Below are 15,718 nucleotides of genomic sequence, written 5' to 3'. Positions count from 1 at the left end.
ATATTGCACGCAGTCATATTGGTCCGCCTAAGGCCTATTACAACCCAAACATATAGCGCCCTTTAGTTGGTTACCGGATACGAACCTGACATATCGCATCTGCGCGTTTTTGTTGTGCGGTCTATGTGCTGATTTCGCCGTCCTTACGTACAAAAATGGGGCTTTAACGAAGGATGAGAATCTATGTCAGATATGATTTTCCTTTGATTAATCGTTACTTAGAACCTTTGGCAGGTGATCTGTTTACCGCTCGTTTTGCAAATTGTCACTTTATGAAACAATATTCACATCGTTAGGGGGAGATAAGAACGTCAATGTTCCTGAAGAACGACGCGAATTATCATGGACAACTCCCACTTTGTCTCATTTAGATCCCCGTATGGCTCAGTCTGAAACTAAGGTGTAGCGCATATTAGATCTTCATAGCATAGCTCAGAACATGCCAGATGCTTTCACCAATGTAGCGTGCGTGACAAGATGACATATTCCAAATGCGAATACGTCTGCAAAGATGGATGCACCAAATGTACGATGACATTCCCTCCTGGAGGCCTAGGACGCCAATCTTGGTGATCCTTGTACATTAGTAGCTAGCCAATCATCTACCCCTACACAAAAGTGTGGCATACCTCTTTGTTCAAAGTATTCACACCCCTAGAAGATGAAGCCCACGACACAGGCTTCTGAAGAGCCTATTGTGAATCCTACTATCGTTTACTTTTATCCAACTCGTGAGGAAATTCTAGATTACGGAAGCATCCTTAAAGAGACGAATCCACCTTTCGAGAATCGTGAGATTTCGGTCCATTATGCTAGCTTGGATGATGTTTGGTGTAGAAATGAGATGATCGTCGACGATGCATTAACATATACAGTAGCTACTAAGATCATGTTGAGCGATGACATTGAACCTTGTTCCGTTGATGAGAACTAATTGGTCAAATTAGAAACAAACAATCTAAGTCGAACTCGATTCGCTTGCGAAACGTAAGGTGTTTGGACCTATAGCTTATACTCATCCACATGTGAAGCTCGTTGGCTACAAATGGGTTTTCGTTTGGAAACGTGATAAGAAGAATGAAATTGTGCATTACAAAGCTCATCTTGTTGCACAAGGCTTCTCACAATGCCCCGAGATTGACTACGACGAAACTTATTCACCCGTTATGGATATGATTACTTTTCGCTACCTTATCAGTTTGGTAGTTTTCGAAAAACTGAGTATACAGCTGATGGACGTAGTAACTGCGTATCTTTATGAGAATCTTGATACGAAAAGTTCCCGAATGACTTACATTGACTGGATCAAATATTTCTAAACCCTGAAACATGCTCTCAATTCAACTGAGGCGTTCACTCTACGATTTGATGCAATCCGGAAGAATGTGGTATAAACATCTGAGTGAGTATTTGACTAGTTAGGGATATATGAACAACGAACTATGCCCTTGTGTGTTCATTAAGAAGTCATATTCCGATTTTTTGATTGCTGTAGTTTATGTCGACGACATAAATCTCATCGAAACTCCTAAAGGGCTTCCGAGAACTGCTGCGCACATGAAGTCGGAATTTGAGATGAAATATCTAAGAAAGACTCAATACTGTCCTCAATCTTGAGATAGAGCATTGTTTAGATGGAATCTTAGTACATCAATCGAACTACACCCAGAAGGTGTTGCGCTGCTTTAACGAGGATAAAGCAAAGCCTTCAAGTACTCCTATGATCATTCAATCGCTAGATGAAAAACAAGATCCCTTCCATCTGAAGGAGGATGATGAAGAGATTTTGGATCTTAACGTTCCTTATCTAAGTGAGTTAGGCACTTTATTATACTTAGCTCAATGCACTAGACCCGACATCTCATTCGTTGTTAATCTTTTGGTAAGATATAGTAAGGCACCAACATACAGACACTGGACTGGGGTTAAAGACATCTTCCGCTACCTTAAGGGTATTACATATCTGGGCATGGTCTATCCCTACATATCCTCGAGTGATGCCGCACCCCCTTATCTCGAGTTGATTCTTGACTTGTTGGTTATGCCGACGCATGATACTTATCTGATCCGCACAAGGCACGTTCTCAAATGGGTTATGTCTTTACCGTTGGAGGCACAACAATCTCTTAGAAGTTAACTAAACAGACCTTAGTTGCCACTTCGTCTAACCATGCTGAAATTCTCGCCTTACACGAAGCAACTCAAGAATGCTTTTGGTTGAAAGTAGTAGTGGGCCATATTCGAAGCTTCTGCCATTTTTACCGCGTCGTTTATGTCCCGACGACGATCTATGAAGACAACACAGCATACATCGAACAGCTTAAGAAGGGTTACACCAAAGGAGACAACACCAAGCACATTGCGTCGAAGTTCTTCTTCTCACATCAACAACAAGAGCATCAGAAGATTGAGGTCATGCAAATCCGTTCACAAGACAATTCGGCCGACCTCTTCACCAAATCACTACCGAAGGTGATGTTTCAGAAGCTTATTCAAGGAATTAGTATGCGTAAATTTTCTGAGTTGTAACATTGCTAGTTCTCTTTGGAATTGTGTCAAACTCAGGGGGAGTATCCTAAATTATACTTGCTTGATCTTAATGTACTCTTTTTCCCTACGATTAGGGCATTTTTCCTACTGGGTTTTTGCTATCTGACGAGGTTTTGACGAGGCACCCACCTTGGGTTGATCATATCCCTGATGATGTCCCGTAGACGTTTCATTTGATTTTGTATTTCTTACGCATTTTTCCTTAGACTATGAATTTTGTCCCTACTCGGGTTTTGACCATAGCCATAGGGTTTTTTGTGAGACTTAGTTCCTTATGCAAGTTCCTACCTTATTTAAGAATAGCGTATTCCCATAATCAGTGCCAACAAGTCGACTTCCTCAACCTCTACATGATGCTGAATTTACTTGAGTATTTACACACTCAAGCGGGAGTGTTATAAACTTCTTATTTAAATGTGATTGTGTAAATTCTAGATTATATTTGATTTTAGTTATTCTTTTCTATTAGGACTTGTATTCCTTAGAGGAGAAGGATTTCTTTTCTCTCTTATTATTATAAATAAAGGCACTGCGTAAGGGAATAACATATCCTCTACACAACTCTACAACACATATATCTCTCTGTATTTTTTCTGTGTTGTCGGTCCCCTCTCACTGTCAGTTAAATATAGACCACAACAGTTACATATTTATTATAATCATTATACTATATATGTGTGTATGTATTAATATTATAACATATCTATTTATTAATGTCAACAAGTATTTATCAAAGATTAAGGCTAATGGGTTAGTAAAAATTGTCCAAATGACACGTGAACTTGTTAATTTTGTGTATTTTTATCAATATTTTTACCAAAACATGTTTTGCGGGTTTTTAAGCCCTAAAGACTTTCGCACTTCCCCTCCAATTTTTTCGTTCTCATTCCATCACATCTTTAGACTTTATGAGAATGCTCTTGAAAAACGAGTGTTGTTATCGTCACATGCCATTAAATAATGTAAAGCTAAATGAAAGTGCACACTTAGTCGGTAAATTGTAACACAATTTGAAGTTTGCGTATAATTTAGATAGTTATTATTACACAACATTAAGAAAAACTAAGCTGTTACATGAATTAGTTTTGTTTGTCGGGGTTGCGGATTTGTTGTCCTCAATCATGTGTTTCCCTTATGTCTTCTCATCTCTAGTTTTTTTTACACATGTTCCTCTACTTAACTTTAAATTTAACACTCTATTTTGCAGTAGTTTAATTTAAAAACTGAAAAATTAAGGGAAAACAAAAGGCGACTGCAAAAACCTAACAGCAATACCGAACCTCCCCACCATTCATTTCGGACGAGGGCTCTTCCTCGTCGGGGCAAAGCTTCTTTTTCTCTCTTTCTATATTTCTCCCTTTCTCTCTCTTGCTGGCAAAGCCGTTATCGACATTCGTTGCCGTCGCGTATCGATCGATTAGATATCCCCAAATTTCAAACTTCACACACTGTTTGTTGTTTGATGAGATGGGTGGATCTATCACGATCTAGTGTGAGAATTTGAAGAGAAAGAAACGAAAGGAAATAAAGCTTTCCCAACTGCGAGGAGCAACGTCAGCGGCGATGGGTTGGTGTGGTTGGGTGGTTATCAGGTGTTGTTTTTTATTTTCTTTAATTGTTAGTTTTCTGTTTAGTTTATGAAAATTTAACAGTGTTAAATTTGGTGTTAAGCTGATGGACAAGTGTCAAAATTTTTTAAAAAAAAAGACAAACATAAAAGAGGCATCAAATTGGAGACACCCCTGCCGTTTGTTGGATAGTCTCCATTATATGTAGATAAATTGAGTTGCGTGATCAATTTATTTTGGGTAAATTTCAGTTTACTATCCTTAGTGATTTTCAACATTTAGTACATGAAGTTTTTTTCGTCTCAAAGTCATACCTAAAGTGTTAATTTGGAACAGTCTTATACATCCGTTAGTCTGACTGTTAAATTTCCCATTAACTGATGATGTGATGCCCATATGAATTATGACTGGACGCCATGTGTTATTAAGAAATCTACGTGAAAATTATAAATTCAAAAAAGAATTTCTCGTCAAAATTTAAAATATGAAAATAATTAAATAAATAAAAGTATTAAAATAAGGGTGCGTATTTCTCCCTGGCCCTATCTACTCTTTAATTCGTTTCAGTTTTCTTTGTCATTGACTTGTTTGGTTGTATTTTTTGATTTGGTGATTGGTCGGTTAAAATAAGGTCCCCACAACCTTTATATATGGGGACCTCCCATCTCCTTATATACGGGGACCTCCCATTTCTCTCTCTCTCTCTCTCTCTCTCTGTGGCTGCCCACTGACGGTAAAAAACAAAGCCAAAGTTAAAGGCAAAAACACAAGCGTATGCTTAAAAGCAAAGCACAACTAACCTGTTCACTGTTCAATCTTCATCACCGTTAAGAAACAAGAGAGAGAGCCACACTGCTTTTTCGCTTTTAAGCTGACCTTTACTGTATTTGGGATCATCAGTGAAGTGGTAGTTTCGAGAGAGAGAGAGAGAGAGAGAGAGAGAGAGAGAGAGAGAGAGAGATGGAGGGCATTCGAGGATTGTGGCATCTGTTTGTGACCGTGTTTTTTCACGGGTTTGCAAGCTTCGTGGTGCTTCCAGCCATAACTGATATCACCATGCTGGCTCTTTGCCCTGGTCGAGATGAGTGCTCCCTTGCCATTTACCTCTCTGGTTTTCAACAAGCGGTATGTAAATGCATATATATAATTATATATAATATATATGTTAATTAATTTCTCGTTGCCTTATGGTTTCCTTTTTATGTATAATATATGCTAATTCTTCATACATATGCATCATGGATATATATTAATTTCTACTTTCATCTCCCTTAATTGATCCCTCTTTCAATTGATTAATTCCCTTTTTCAATTGATTAATTCCACCGATGACATCGAAGAGGAGCCATATATAAAAAGTTTTGATTTTGATTTTGATTTTAGCGTTTGTATTTATCAATATACTCGAAAATTTTCTATGCTCTCTCTCATGCCTGGTCATGTATGGTCATGATATTTAGTTTAATCCACCGATGATATCATAAAATTTCTTAGTTCATTTTATGGGTTTGACGTTGCAAATCCATTTTATAAAAATTATTCATTAAAAAATAGATAGTGCTATTCACATACTTTTTTTTTTACCTCCAACACACTGTTAATTTCTATCATTTTATTATTTTTAATTCATTCGATTGGACAACCAACAATTAAAAAGTGTGTGTGAAAGGTTAAAAAGGTATATGGATAGCACTATCTTAAAAAATAAGTGGAATCAATTTCATTAAGCACAATTTTATATGTTAGATGGTTAAAGTAACTAAGCACATTAATAAGAAGAAGAAAAAAAAAAGTAACATCAGAGAAAACATCAAACTTTTGGTAGGGTTCAATGGATTTTTTTTCAACCTTACCTTGTTTAGGAAAAGAGTATTAAGTTACCCTTATTACTTTTACCTATATTTTTATTATTTCAACAAAATAATTTTGTTGATTTAATGCATAGCTAGATTTTTATCTCAACTGGATAAGTAATTAGATGCGTGCCTCTAATATTAGTCTAAACGTGTGTACGTGAACTGAAGCTTGCAAACCCTAAATACATCTTCCCAACTAAACTTCATACCTACCAAACCGGCTGTCCATGTCCATACGTTTCAGTTATATAATCGTTAGTACATTTAACCATTTGAGCTCATGAATTACTTTAAATATTACATGCTTTTTTTTTCTTTTTTCTTTTTTCTTTTTTTTTTTTTTTTTTTTGGAAAGATACATGCTATTTAATTAGATACAAACAAACGAAGCATCGTCAGCACTTTGCTGGCAACCAAACAAATCTCCGTCGCGGTCCTAATAATGCTGCAATTTCTAATTTTTGTGTGTACTACTTAGAGCCTATGTGTTTATTAGATGGGATGTGTTATCCACATATTTTTTTTTTTTTTTTTTTTTACTTCACACATATCTCTTGTTGATTTCTGTCTCTTAATCTTCTTCAATTCATCTGATCCAATGACCGAAAATTAAAAGGATGTATGAGAAGTAAAAAAGGGTGTGAATATCATACCCCTTTATATATATATATATATATATATATATATATATATATATATGGTCAATTAAGGTAATCCTCCATCTTGAAATGAGGAGTAAAGCAATGATAACACTTATAGATCACAGTATTGCGTGGGAGTTATGTCCTCTTAAGTCGTTTAGCAGTACATCGGTTTATATGATTTTGATTCTTATATAAACAAATCAAGCTGTATGAGTTTGATTTCGATAACAATGTTTTTGTTGCGTGCGTTTCTAATAGTTGTGTGAGACTTATTAAATTAAACGATTGAACTTCCCCTTATTAGACTCAAACTCAAGATTTCTAACCCAGTATTTTGGCAAACAAAGTTAATGTTAATGGGACTATCAATCACAAGATTCAATGCAAAGTTTAGACAAAAGTGAACTTAATTAATAGTTCAAATACACTGTATCGCAACACAAAAGATTAATTAGACATAGTCGAATTAAGGACTGTGTGAAGATATTTGGTGTAAACTAATGGGCATACGCGTGTGTGCGTGTTGGATGCAGATCATAGGAGTGGGAACGGTGGTGATGACTCCAGTAATTGGGAATCTGTCGGATGTGTACGGGAGGAAGTCGCTTCTCACGATCCCATTGACATTATCCATTATTCCACTAGGTTTGTATTCCACTCATCAGTAATTTTTATGTGTATAGTTTCATTGATTTTCTTCCTTTCTCTTTTGCTTGATGATAACTATGTTTCGTTAGTGCTAACCTTTAAAGAAAATTAACGAAAATGATTTGAAGATTTTGAGTTTTAATCAAAATGATAAAAATGTGTTGTAAATGAATAGTACAATGAGTGATTTTTTAAAAATAAAAATATAATTTTTTATTAAAATGAATAATATCATAAGTGTTTCGTTAAAACTCTCTAAACCGTAACTTCGGTACCAATGTTATTTGAGCTAAGAATCTTCCACCTCTTCACTATATTAATAATTCCTACTCAGTTTGAATTCACATGTTATTGAACAAAATATGTTTACTTTAATGTCTAGTATTAATAAATTAATACAAGCATGATGTGACAATTTTAAAATAGTTTCAAAATATTTTTGACATCTTAAGAAGAGTAATGTTATTCATATGTCTCTTTTTATCTTTCACATATTCTTATTAAATTTTAACTTTCAATTCAAATGCATTAAAGAAAATTAAAAGATAAAAATTAACAATAATTACGTAAAAAATAAATGTGTAAATAACACTACTCCAGTTAAGAATCTAGTAGATATTTGTTTTGGCTAGACTTTTGTCTTTATTGTGGGGTAATGGGTATGCTGGTCAAACACTCAATTTCACCGTCCACTTGTTGGTGGGCAGCGATACTCTACCTAAATTTTATTTTGGGATGTGTTATTCACGTACATTTTTTTACTTCTTACACATTCCTGTTAATTTATATCTGTTGATCTTCTTTAATTCATCCAATCCGACGGCCGAAAACTAAAAAGATGTAGAAAAGGTAAAAAAATGTGTGGATATCATACCCTTTTTATTTTTTGTATTTCAGTAGATGGCATTAATTCTGGGGTTAATTATATGCCCTTTCTGTATCTTCTTTTTTGGTAGTGATAATGGCGTGTAGCAGGGAGACAAGCTTCTTTTATGCCTTCTATGTGCTGAGGACAGTAACCGCTTTGGTAGGCGAAACCAGCATCAACTGCCTCGCTCTTGCTTATGTGGTAAGCATAAATATGCATTCCCTAAAACTTGTATTATATTACTATTCAAGCAATTGATTACTTGAGTGTAATATGTTGGCCTTAATTAATTGAGCAACTTCATATTTGAGAATCTAGCGCTTGTTTAACATAGTATTATAGTTCTAGTTTAACGTGCAAAATCAAAGTGTATTGAAAGAATGATGTCCGTTAGATATACATCGTTGTCTCATTTCTTGACATGTTAAGTTTTTTCAAAGTCAATCAGTTGCCTAAAGCAAACAAATCCATGATTAAACAAGTTAACTATATATGATGTATGATTAAGCAAGTTATTGCATATTGTTTTTCCTTAGTTATGAGCCATGACATAATTTAACGAGGGGCATTAATTTGATCTCTCGTTGCTAAAATGACATATAAAATTGCTTTCTTAATTCCAGGCCGACAATGTTTCAGAGAGAGAACGAATATCTGCATTTGCAATTCTTGCTGGTATTACTTCAGCAGCAATTGTATGTGGAACCTTAGCAGCTCGTTTCCTCACCACCGCGTCAATATTTCAGGTTTCCATTCCCAACCTCTACCAATAAGTCCTACTATACCAATTAATCTTCGTGATAATTCTAATTAATAATCCTTGTTTATGTATGGTTTAGGTTGCTGCCTTTGCATCAATACTGTCAACTGTCTACATGAGAATTTTTCTCAAGGAGAGCTTGCCGGGCGGCGATAGTTCTTTGAGGCAGCCTATCTTGAAAGGAGGAGTATCAGAAGTTGCTGATGAAGGTGATGTCTACTCACCGAAGACGATACAAGTATTTAAGAAAATTCCATCTCCAGGAGAGTTGATTTCCCTACTGAGGAGTAGGTAAGAGTTTTGTAAATTTGTGCAAAAATCATCGTAATAAAACCCCGTATCTTACTAAGCTATAACTTGTAAAACCCTGTGCGTTGCAGTAAGATTCTGTCACAAGCAACAGTTGTTTCCTTCTTTCAGAGCCTGGCAGACGGTGGCATGCAAGCTTCATTATTGGTACAATTTTCATTTACCCTAATTTCGAACTTTCTTAGTCTTTTTAGTTGCTCAAATCCAAATTTTTACCGTGCAGTATTTCTTAAAGGCTCGTTTCCACTTCAACAAGAATCAGTTTGCTGATCTAATGCTGATTTTTTCGATATCAGGGGCCACATCACAGGCTAGCAATACCTAACCTTCTGCTGCTACATTATACATATAATATATATACACACACAAATACACATATATATACATATAATATATATATATACACACACACCTACACATATTTATACACATATATTGTATAATATACATACATTTTTATATACTTCTTATATGTAGACTCCTTAATTTTCTGTTTGTGAATTCTGCAGTTGCTTTTCATGCCTATGTTTGCAACTGCTATAGGAGAGGAAAAGCTGCTTACAATTGGGCTCATAATGGGCAGTATGAGTGTATGTGCCTTTGCTCCAATTCTTCCTTACGATCCTATAATTAAATGTGTCATTGTGAAGTGTTAACTAATGATTTTGAGATCGTAACATAGGATGATAAAAATGATAAACCCTTCTATCCCAAAATTGCTAAAGTCAGTCGTCCATGCATGTTTGCACATGTGACTTATGAGCATAGATCGAATGTGGATCCCATAGTGATCTATGGTTAGAAATCACCATGTGCAAGTGTGATTTAAGGTCAAGCATCATTCCATAGTGATCTACAGTAAAAAATCACACATGCGCACGTGGACGACAGACGGCCTATAGCATAGCTCTCACTATATATATACTGATTCAAAACATTTCTGACTCTTAGATCTTGCCTTGTGCAGATGTTTCTTAACAGCATTTCATGGGCAGTTTGGGTAAATCTTCCATTGCTGAATTTGCAAACTTCCTTCATGTTTCTTCACATATTTGCGTTTCCTCTGTTTTATAAAGTCGTTGAAAGAGATGTTCAAATGTTGCAGGTTCCTTATGCTGCGACTCTGTTTAATGTTTTCGGATATTTAGTGCAGCCAAGCGTATGTTTTTTGCTTTAATCTTTGGTAAAAACTATTTTCCCCATCTTCGCTGGTTGAAGAACTATGACTAGTTGACGGTGAAAATCTTTTACTTTCACAGATACGCAGCATTGCATCAAAACAAGTTGGACCCCATGATCAGGTAATTTTACTAAGAACTTTAGTCGACTTTTAGGGCATGTACGAAGCACTTCTCCTCATAAGCTCATTATGTTTGGAATTTTTATTAAAACCCTGAAGAAAAAAAAGCACTTAAAAGTGCTTCTGAAAAACGTTCCAAAAAAATGGTTTTTTTTTTTCTTTGCTCATGTTCATATATGTTTAAATCGACTTATTTAAAAAAGCAAAACTCATGTTCAGGGAAGGGCTCAAGGATGCATTTTAGGCATAAGCTCCTTTGCCAACATTGTTTCTCCATTACTTTTTAGTCCTCTAACAGGTATTTGTGGAATTTATCATTTATTATTATTTTTATTTGTGATTTTTGGATAGATAAATCCTGTAATCCAAAATTTGACCAATTTGTCCTATCAAATATACATATATATCCAGCTTTATTCCTGTCTGAAGAAGCTCCATTTAATTTCCCTGGCTTCAGTATTATGTGCATTGGCCTAGCACCGGTAAGTATAATTTCCGATGGATTTTCTTGACATGTATAATTTCATTTTTCATTTCATATTTATTTATTTATTTATTTGTGCAGCTGATTGGCTTCGTTCAGAGCCTAATGATAAAGGCTTCTCCTAAACAAACCATCACCAACGTCTGCGTGGAATCTCCCTAGTAAGAATTCAAATTATACATATTTCTTACTTACAGCAATACCTTTTCTCAACAGAGAGAGAGAGAAAAAAAAAAAAAAAGTTTTATCTTAAAAAAAGTTTTATCTTATGGAGCCCTTTAATTCATACAAGAAACCTAAGAACAAGATAAAGCTCATGCCTACCAAAATCTCAAAGATAATGGGCGGCCGGAACCCGCAGAGCCGGCCTTGACAGAACGGTGTGGCATTTTCACGGTAAATGAGATGACGCAGACATATATGGTTAAATTCAGTAAAAAACAGTTTGTAACCTAGTGCTCTTGTATACTTCTTTCTTTAGTGTTTTTGTAATTATAATGTTACAAAAATTATTATATATAAGTTGGGATTTTATCAGATAAATTATTTCTAAGAAGGCAAATTCAGTAAGTGATCTCTGTGCAAGAGAAAACAGGAACATAGAGGATTATATAACCAAGAGGAAGACTAATTTATCTGCAACCAGAAAACTCGAACTAATCTGATTTCCGAAGGCAAGTATACAAACAAAGAAACATTCTAGCTGGCGAAGCTCTTTTGGCAGTGTATAATACATTGGCCTCTATAAAACGAATTTCTATCAACTGTGGATGGAACTCTGTGCGGGAAAGGATTCAGTCAGTGATATAGATCATTGGGTGGCCTTTACGCCGATGCTGGAGGGCCGTGATTCAACTCCTAAATGCAGGAAAATGAAGTGGGTCTGGGTGTTGAGGTTGCACGAAGGATTGATCGTGCAACCATTGAGTGACATCGTCTAGCAAAGTTGGTCAAGGCGGTGATGGAAAAAAAACCAAAGAGAGAAGAAAAGCCTGCTCAGTTAAAGAGGATGGGAGATCTCAACCAAGAAAAAGTTTGTTCCTTCGACGAAGTGGATGTCGGAATGGAATCATTCAAATAAAAGGCAACGAAATCATGCAATAAAAATAGAAAATAAAAACACCTTAAGTTAAAGACAGCACCCACAACGAATTGCTCACATTTAAATATATAGCACAACAATTTGCAGCAGACCATCACACAACAGTATACTAAATTAGGATAAATCATTCCACAGGTTAAGAAGAGTCGTTGAAAATTCAGGCATTGCATTCAGATTTGCACATTGTTAGACAATACTATACATAAGCTCCAAATAAGAATCATCTTAATAAGCGTTTCTGCCGTTCAAACATCTCCTAATAAGCCGTAAATAATCTAGAGAATACAATGCTGAATTTAGAAATGTGACATCAAGGAGAGACCCAGACAGTGACATATACATGTGAAGACTAAGCAAAGGTTCCAACACATTACCGTAGAATATACATACTCCTGAAGCGGTCGATCCACCTCATTGGATGGGAAATATGTCATCATTACCTTTATCATCATCCATCTCCAGATATTTGAAGTTAACAGCTTCCCACCCGTTACCTTTGTAATTAAAACCTGGACTCACATAGCACTTCATCTCATGAAACAGGTTCAAATGATCCACAAGCTTATGAAATGCATTGCATCCACAACACTGCAGAACCAGAAGAAAACAAGCATAACCGTTAGCTTCTTATCAACCATATCTTTTCCTTTAGCGCAGTACATTCATAATACTTGATTAAACGCTTAATTCAACCGCAATATAATTTATTATTAAAAATTCCAGAATTACTTGTCCAAAGTCACAGGCAAAAGATGTTCAGTAACGTATTATATACGTCTACGCCAAATTTGATACTCACCTCCCCTGAATTGCATTGTTAAAAGTTCTAAACCAAATCTTCTTTTTTTTTTTTTTTTTTTTTCACCTTTGCCTGCCTAACTTTTCCCCATTTGAATCATATTAAATACACAAAAATAAGGACTTAGAAAATAATCACTCAATCTGCAGCACCATGATTAAAGCCTAAGTTACTACCTGCACAAAGACGGTGCCATCAGTGTAAGCATGGGGGTTAATTGCCCGCGTTGTCCTTTGCCCACAAATGTTACAAGTGAAAGCTACAAGCATCCTCCGGCGAGGCGATTTGGTGAAGAGAGACCAGGGAAAAGTGGAGACATTCTCTGTGCTTTGTGTCTGAACCCCAGCAGGGGCAGGAGGGCCTTCCATTCCAGAACCCGTAGTCCACCCTCTTCCTGTCGCCGCACCCATCACCAGTCCCATTGCTGCGTCCTAACATCAGGTTTTCGACGAATCAATTTTCATTCAACACAAAATGCACAATCAAAGCTTTTACACAACAAAATTCCATCACCTCAATCACTCAGACAAGTTAATTTATTATTAAATGCATAATTTTGCAACAAAAGCACATACATTTTGTAATGTCAAACATCTGACATGAATTTGGTTTCTGATCTTTCCCTGCTTTCCTCCACCAATTTATCCAAAAGAAAAGTTTCAAAAGTAAAAGCTTGTGAATATATATAGTACCTTGGAGAGTGGTGAGAGGGAGAGGTGGCGATTGCTGAGAATCGGAAGGCGATTGATTTCTTTGGAATCGGACTTCGGATTTGATTCATTCTCGTTTCCTGAAACCGAAAATTTCCATTCCAATCAGATAAAATAACAAATTGCCGCGTTTGGTTGCCGGAAAAAAATCAAAGGAAACTCGGAATCTCGAACCACTCTCATAAAACTTGAAAATTTTGGAAATTTCATCGATCAATTGGCAACCAAGCGAAGCATAAGAGGGAAATAGAACGAAGATTTTACCTTTGGAGGCGAGCGGAGGCTGAAAGGGCCGTGAAGGGAGGGACTTTCGGGGAGAGAAAACGGAGAAGGAAGAAGCGGACGACGTGATTGTAGGAGAAGACGAGCTAATCAGGGCTTCCATGGGAATCTGCGGAAAGCAGCTGATTCCAGAATCTCAGACGAAGACGATGACGATCGAAGAGGACTCGGTGAGTCGAGTCGGGGTTGATAAATAAAACTCGTCGTTGAAAAATATCGCGGGAGTTACGTGGACGGGAGGATTTAGCATCAGTTAGCTCTTCCTGGACTGGATCTGTTTGGGTCGGGTAGGTCCGGTTCTCTGTTAGAATTGGAGGCCTAACCGGCTCATTTTGCCTTATTTAGGTCATATGACGTTTCATTTATCCGATCTCCGATGCTGAGTTCATTGAAATACTCAAGGTACAAGCGTCTTACTCAAATTTTTTTATTGATACAAATGATATTAGAGAAGAGGAAAGTCGAACACAAGACCTAGATGTAAAGGAAGGGCAACCGGCCCCAAGAATGGGGCAACCGTGGTTAGTGCATAGCTAGGAAATATCAATGTATGTTTTGATACAAAACATACATTGATTTTTTTATTATTATTATTATTTTTTTTTTTTTAACAAACGATAATATCTACACTAATAACATAAATTAATATTTCCTTTAGAATCACATTGTCACTGCTTCCCATAACATTTGATATAAAAACTTGAAATGTTTTTGGATGATAGAAGCACTTTCTGAGTTGTGTTTCTAATGAAAGTGCTTATGAGAAAAAGTACTTCGTGTACAGGCAGTCCCATACAAGCCCAGGTTTTTTAGTTAACGATTTAAGCTTTGGCAATTGAGAAATGGGATTTTTCACATTTTGGGTTTGCCTAATTGGGCTTGATTTTTCATGGATTGTTGTTTTACGGGAGTATCAGACTGGAGACAACATAAAGCCCTTGGATTGGACCCCAAACCAAAAGTGTGCAAAGCGTTGTTCATATCCACCAAGATATGAATGTTTTACAGTCAGCTCTACCCTTTTGAGGGCCTCCAAAATTACACCGTGTTCGTCTCACAGGGTTGATTTTGTTCGCTTCTTCTTTTGCTTCAAAGTATCAACTTTTAACTTTTTAAACTTCAAAGTACGAAGAATTACAAAATTGGGGCTGACTGAAATGAATCAACTTTTAACTTCCCCAGCATAAGTTGTGATGGAAATGTGAATCTTCTGATAAGTTGATGATTTAATTTCTGTTTCGATGTAGGGTTGAGCCGACCACATTTATTTTTATCGGTGAGGGGATCTTTCTATACCTGCAACGAGTGAAATCCACCATTTTGAGGATGGACCATGCCAGCTTCTGGTCCTCGGAGCTACCAGGAGAGAATAGCCCAACTACCACAATAAATCACTTGATAAGTAACAATCCTGATCGTGTTCTATCGATTGGTGATGTTACTTATGCAATCCTCTACCTCACAAATGGAGCCAGCTCCGACTGCTATTCTCGCTCATCTCCAAACTCTCCAATACACGAGACCTATCAGCCTAGATGGGATTTCAAGTTTGTGTAGGTATATGCAGAGTTTAGCTTCCAAAGTTCCAATAATTTCGGTCCAAGTGAACCATGAAATAGAACAACAGGCTGAAAATAAGACATCTGAAGAAAGCAGATCCTCGTCCACGTTCTACTACTACTCATTTAAAATGCTTGGAGCTTACATTGTACCTATGGCGTTGATACAGTGTTCAGTTGCAACATCACGATCAAATCACTCAGCGCGATATTTGTTCATATGGAGACCCGAGTTCATGAAGATCCTGTGACTGACTAGAATATCGTCGTTGTGTTTTG

General features: G+C 36.4%; 2 protein-coding genes across 3 annotated transcripts; one reads left to right on the top strand and one right to left on the bottom strand.

The window, feature by feature from the left end:
* Positions 1–4,758: 4,758 nt before the first annotated feature.
* LOC137725375 (uncharacterized) lies at positions 4,759–12,096 on the top strand. 2 transcript variants are annotated; one of them, XM_068464034.1, is made up of 15 exons: positions 4,762–5,243; positions 7,152–7,263; positions 8,223–8,335; positions 8,758–8,880; positions 8,974–9,185; positions 9,275–9,350; positions 9,427–9,513; positions 9,713–9,793; positions 10,171–10,203; positions 10,309–10,362; positions 10,463–10,504; positions 10,723–10,801; positions 10,915–10,985; positions 11,069–11,148; positions 11,280–12,096. In XM_068464034.1, coding segments are annotated over exons 1-15 (1,329 nt in total). In that variant the 5' UTR covers positions 4,762–5,078; the 3' UTR covers positions 11,281–12,096. The 2 variants fall into 2 exon arrangements, with proteins under 2 accessions (XP_068320136.1, XP_068320135.1); XM_068464035.1 differs by lacking the exon at positions 11,280–12,096 and having other exon boundaries at positions 4,759–5,243; positions 11,069–11,210.
* Positions 12,097–12,238: 142 nt separating this feature from the next.
* LOC137725376 (uncharacterized) lies at positions 12,239–14,253 on the bottom strand. Its single transcript, XM_068464036.1, has 4 exons — positions 13,863–14,253; positions 13,581–13,678; positions 13,065–13,319; positions 12,239–12,677 (listed from the first exon to the last, which is right to left on the bottom strand). Exons 1-4 carry the CDS (start codon positions 13,981–13,983, stop codon positions 12,501–12,503), a joined length of 651 nt encoding a protein of 216 aa, XP_068320137.1. The 5' UTR covers positions 13,984–14,253; the 3' UTR covers positions 12,239–12,500.
* Between the last annotated feature and the right edge of the window lie 1,465 nt (positions 14,254–15,718).

This window comes from Pyrus communis, chromosome 2 (genome assembly GCF_963583255.1).
Source record: "Pyrus communis chromosome 2, drPyrComm1.1, whole genome shotgun sequence".
NCBI classification, from domain to species: domain Eukaryota; kingdom Viridiplantae; phylum Streptophyta; class Magnoliopsida; order Rosales; family Rosaceae; genus Pyrus; species Pyrus communis.
Note: the sequence above shows the minus strand (reverse complement) of the source record. Positions and strands in the feature narration are given on the sequence as shown.

Coding starts and splice junctions, on each gene's coding strand:
- LOC137725375 (XM_068464034.1), top strand. CDS start 5,079: ATGGAGGGCATTCGAGGATTGTGGCATCTGTTTGTGACCGTGTTTTTT. Junction 9,186..9,274: donor ATTTCCCTACTGAGGAGTAG/GTAAGAGTTTTG, acceptor TGTGCGTTGCAG/TAAGATTCTGTCACAAGCAA. Junction 10,505..10,722: donor AAGTTGGACCCCATGATCAG/GTAATTTTACTA, acceptor ACTCATGTTCAG/GGAAGGGCTCAAGGATGCAT.
- LOC137725376 (XM_068464036.1), bottom strand. CDS start 13,983: ATGGAAGCCCTGATTAGCTCGTCTTCTCCTACAATCACGTCGTCCGCT. Junction 13,679..13,862: donor GCCTCCGCTCGCCTCCAAAG/GTAAAATCTTCG, acceptor TTTCGGTTTCAG/GAAACGAGAATGAATCAAAT. Junction 12,678..13,064: donor ATGGCACCGTCTTTGTGCAG/GTAGTAACTTAG, acceptor CTGGTTCTGCAG/TGTTGTGGATGCAATGCATT.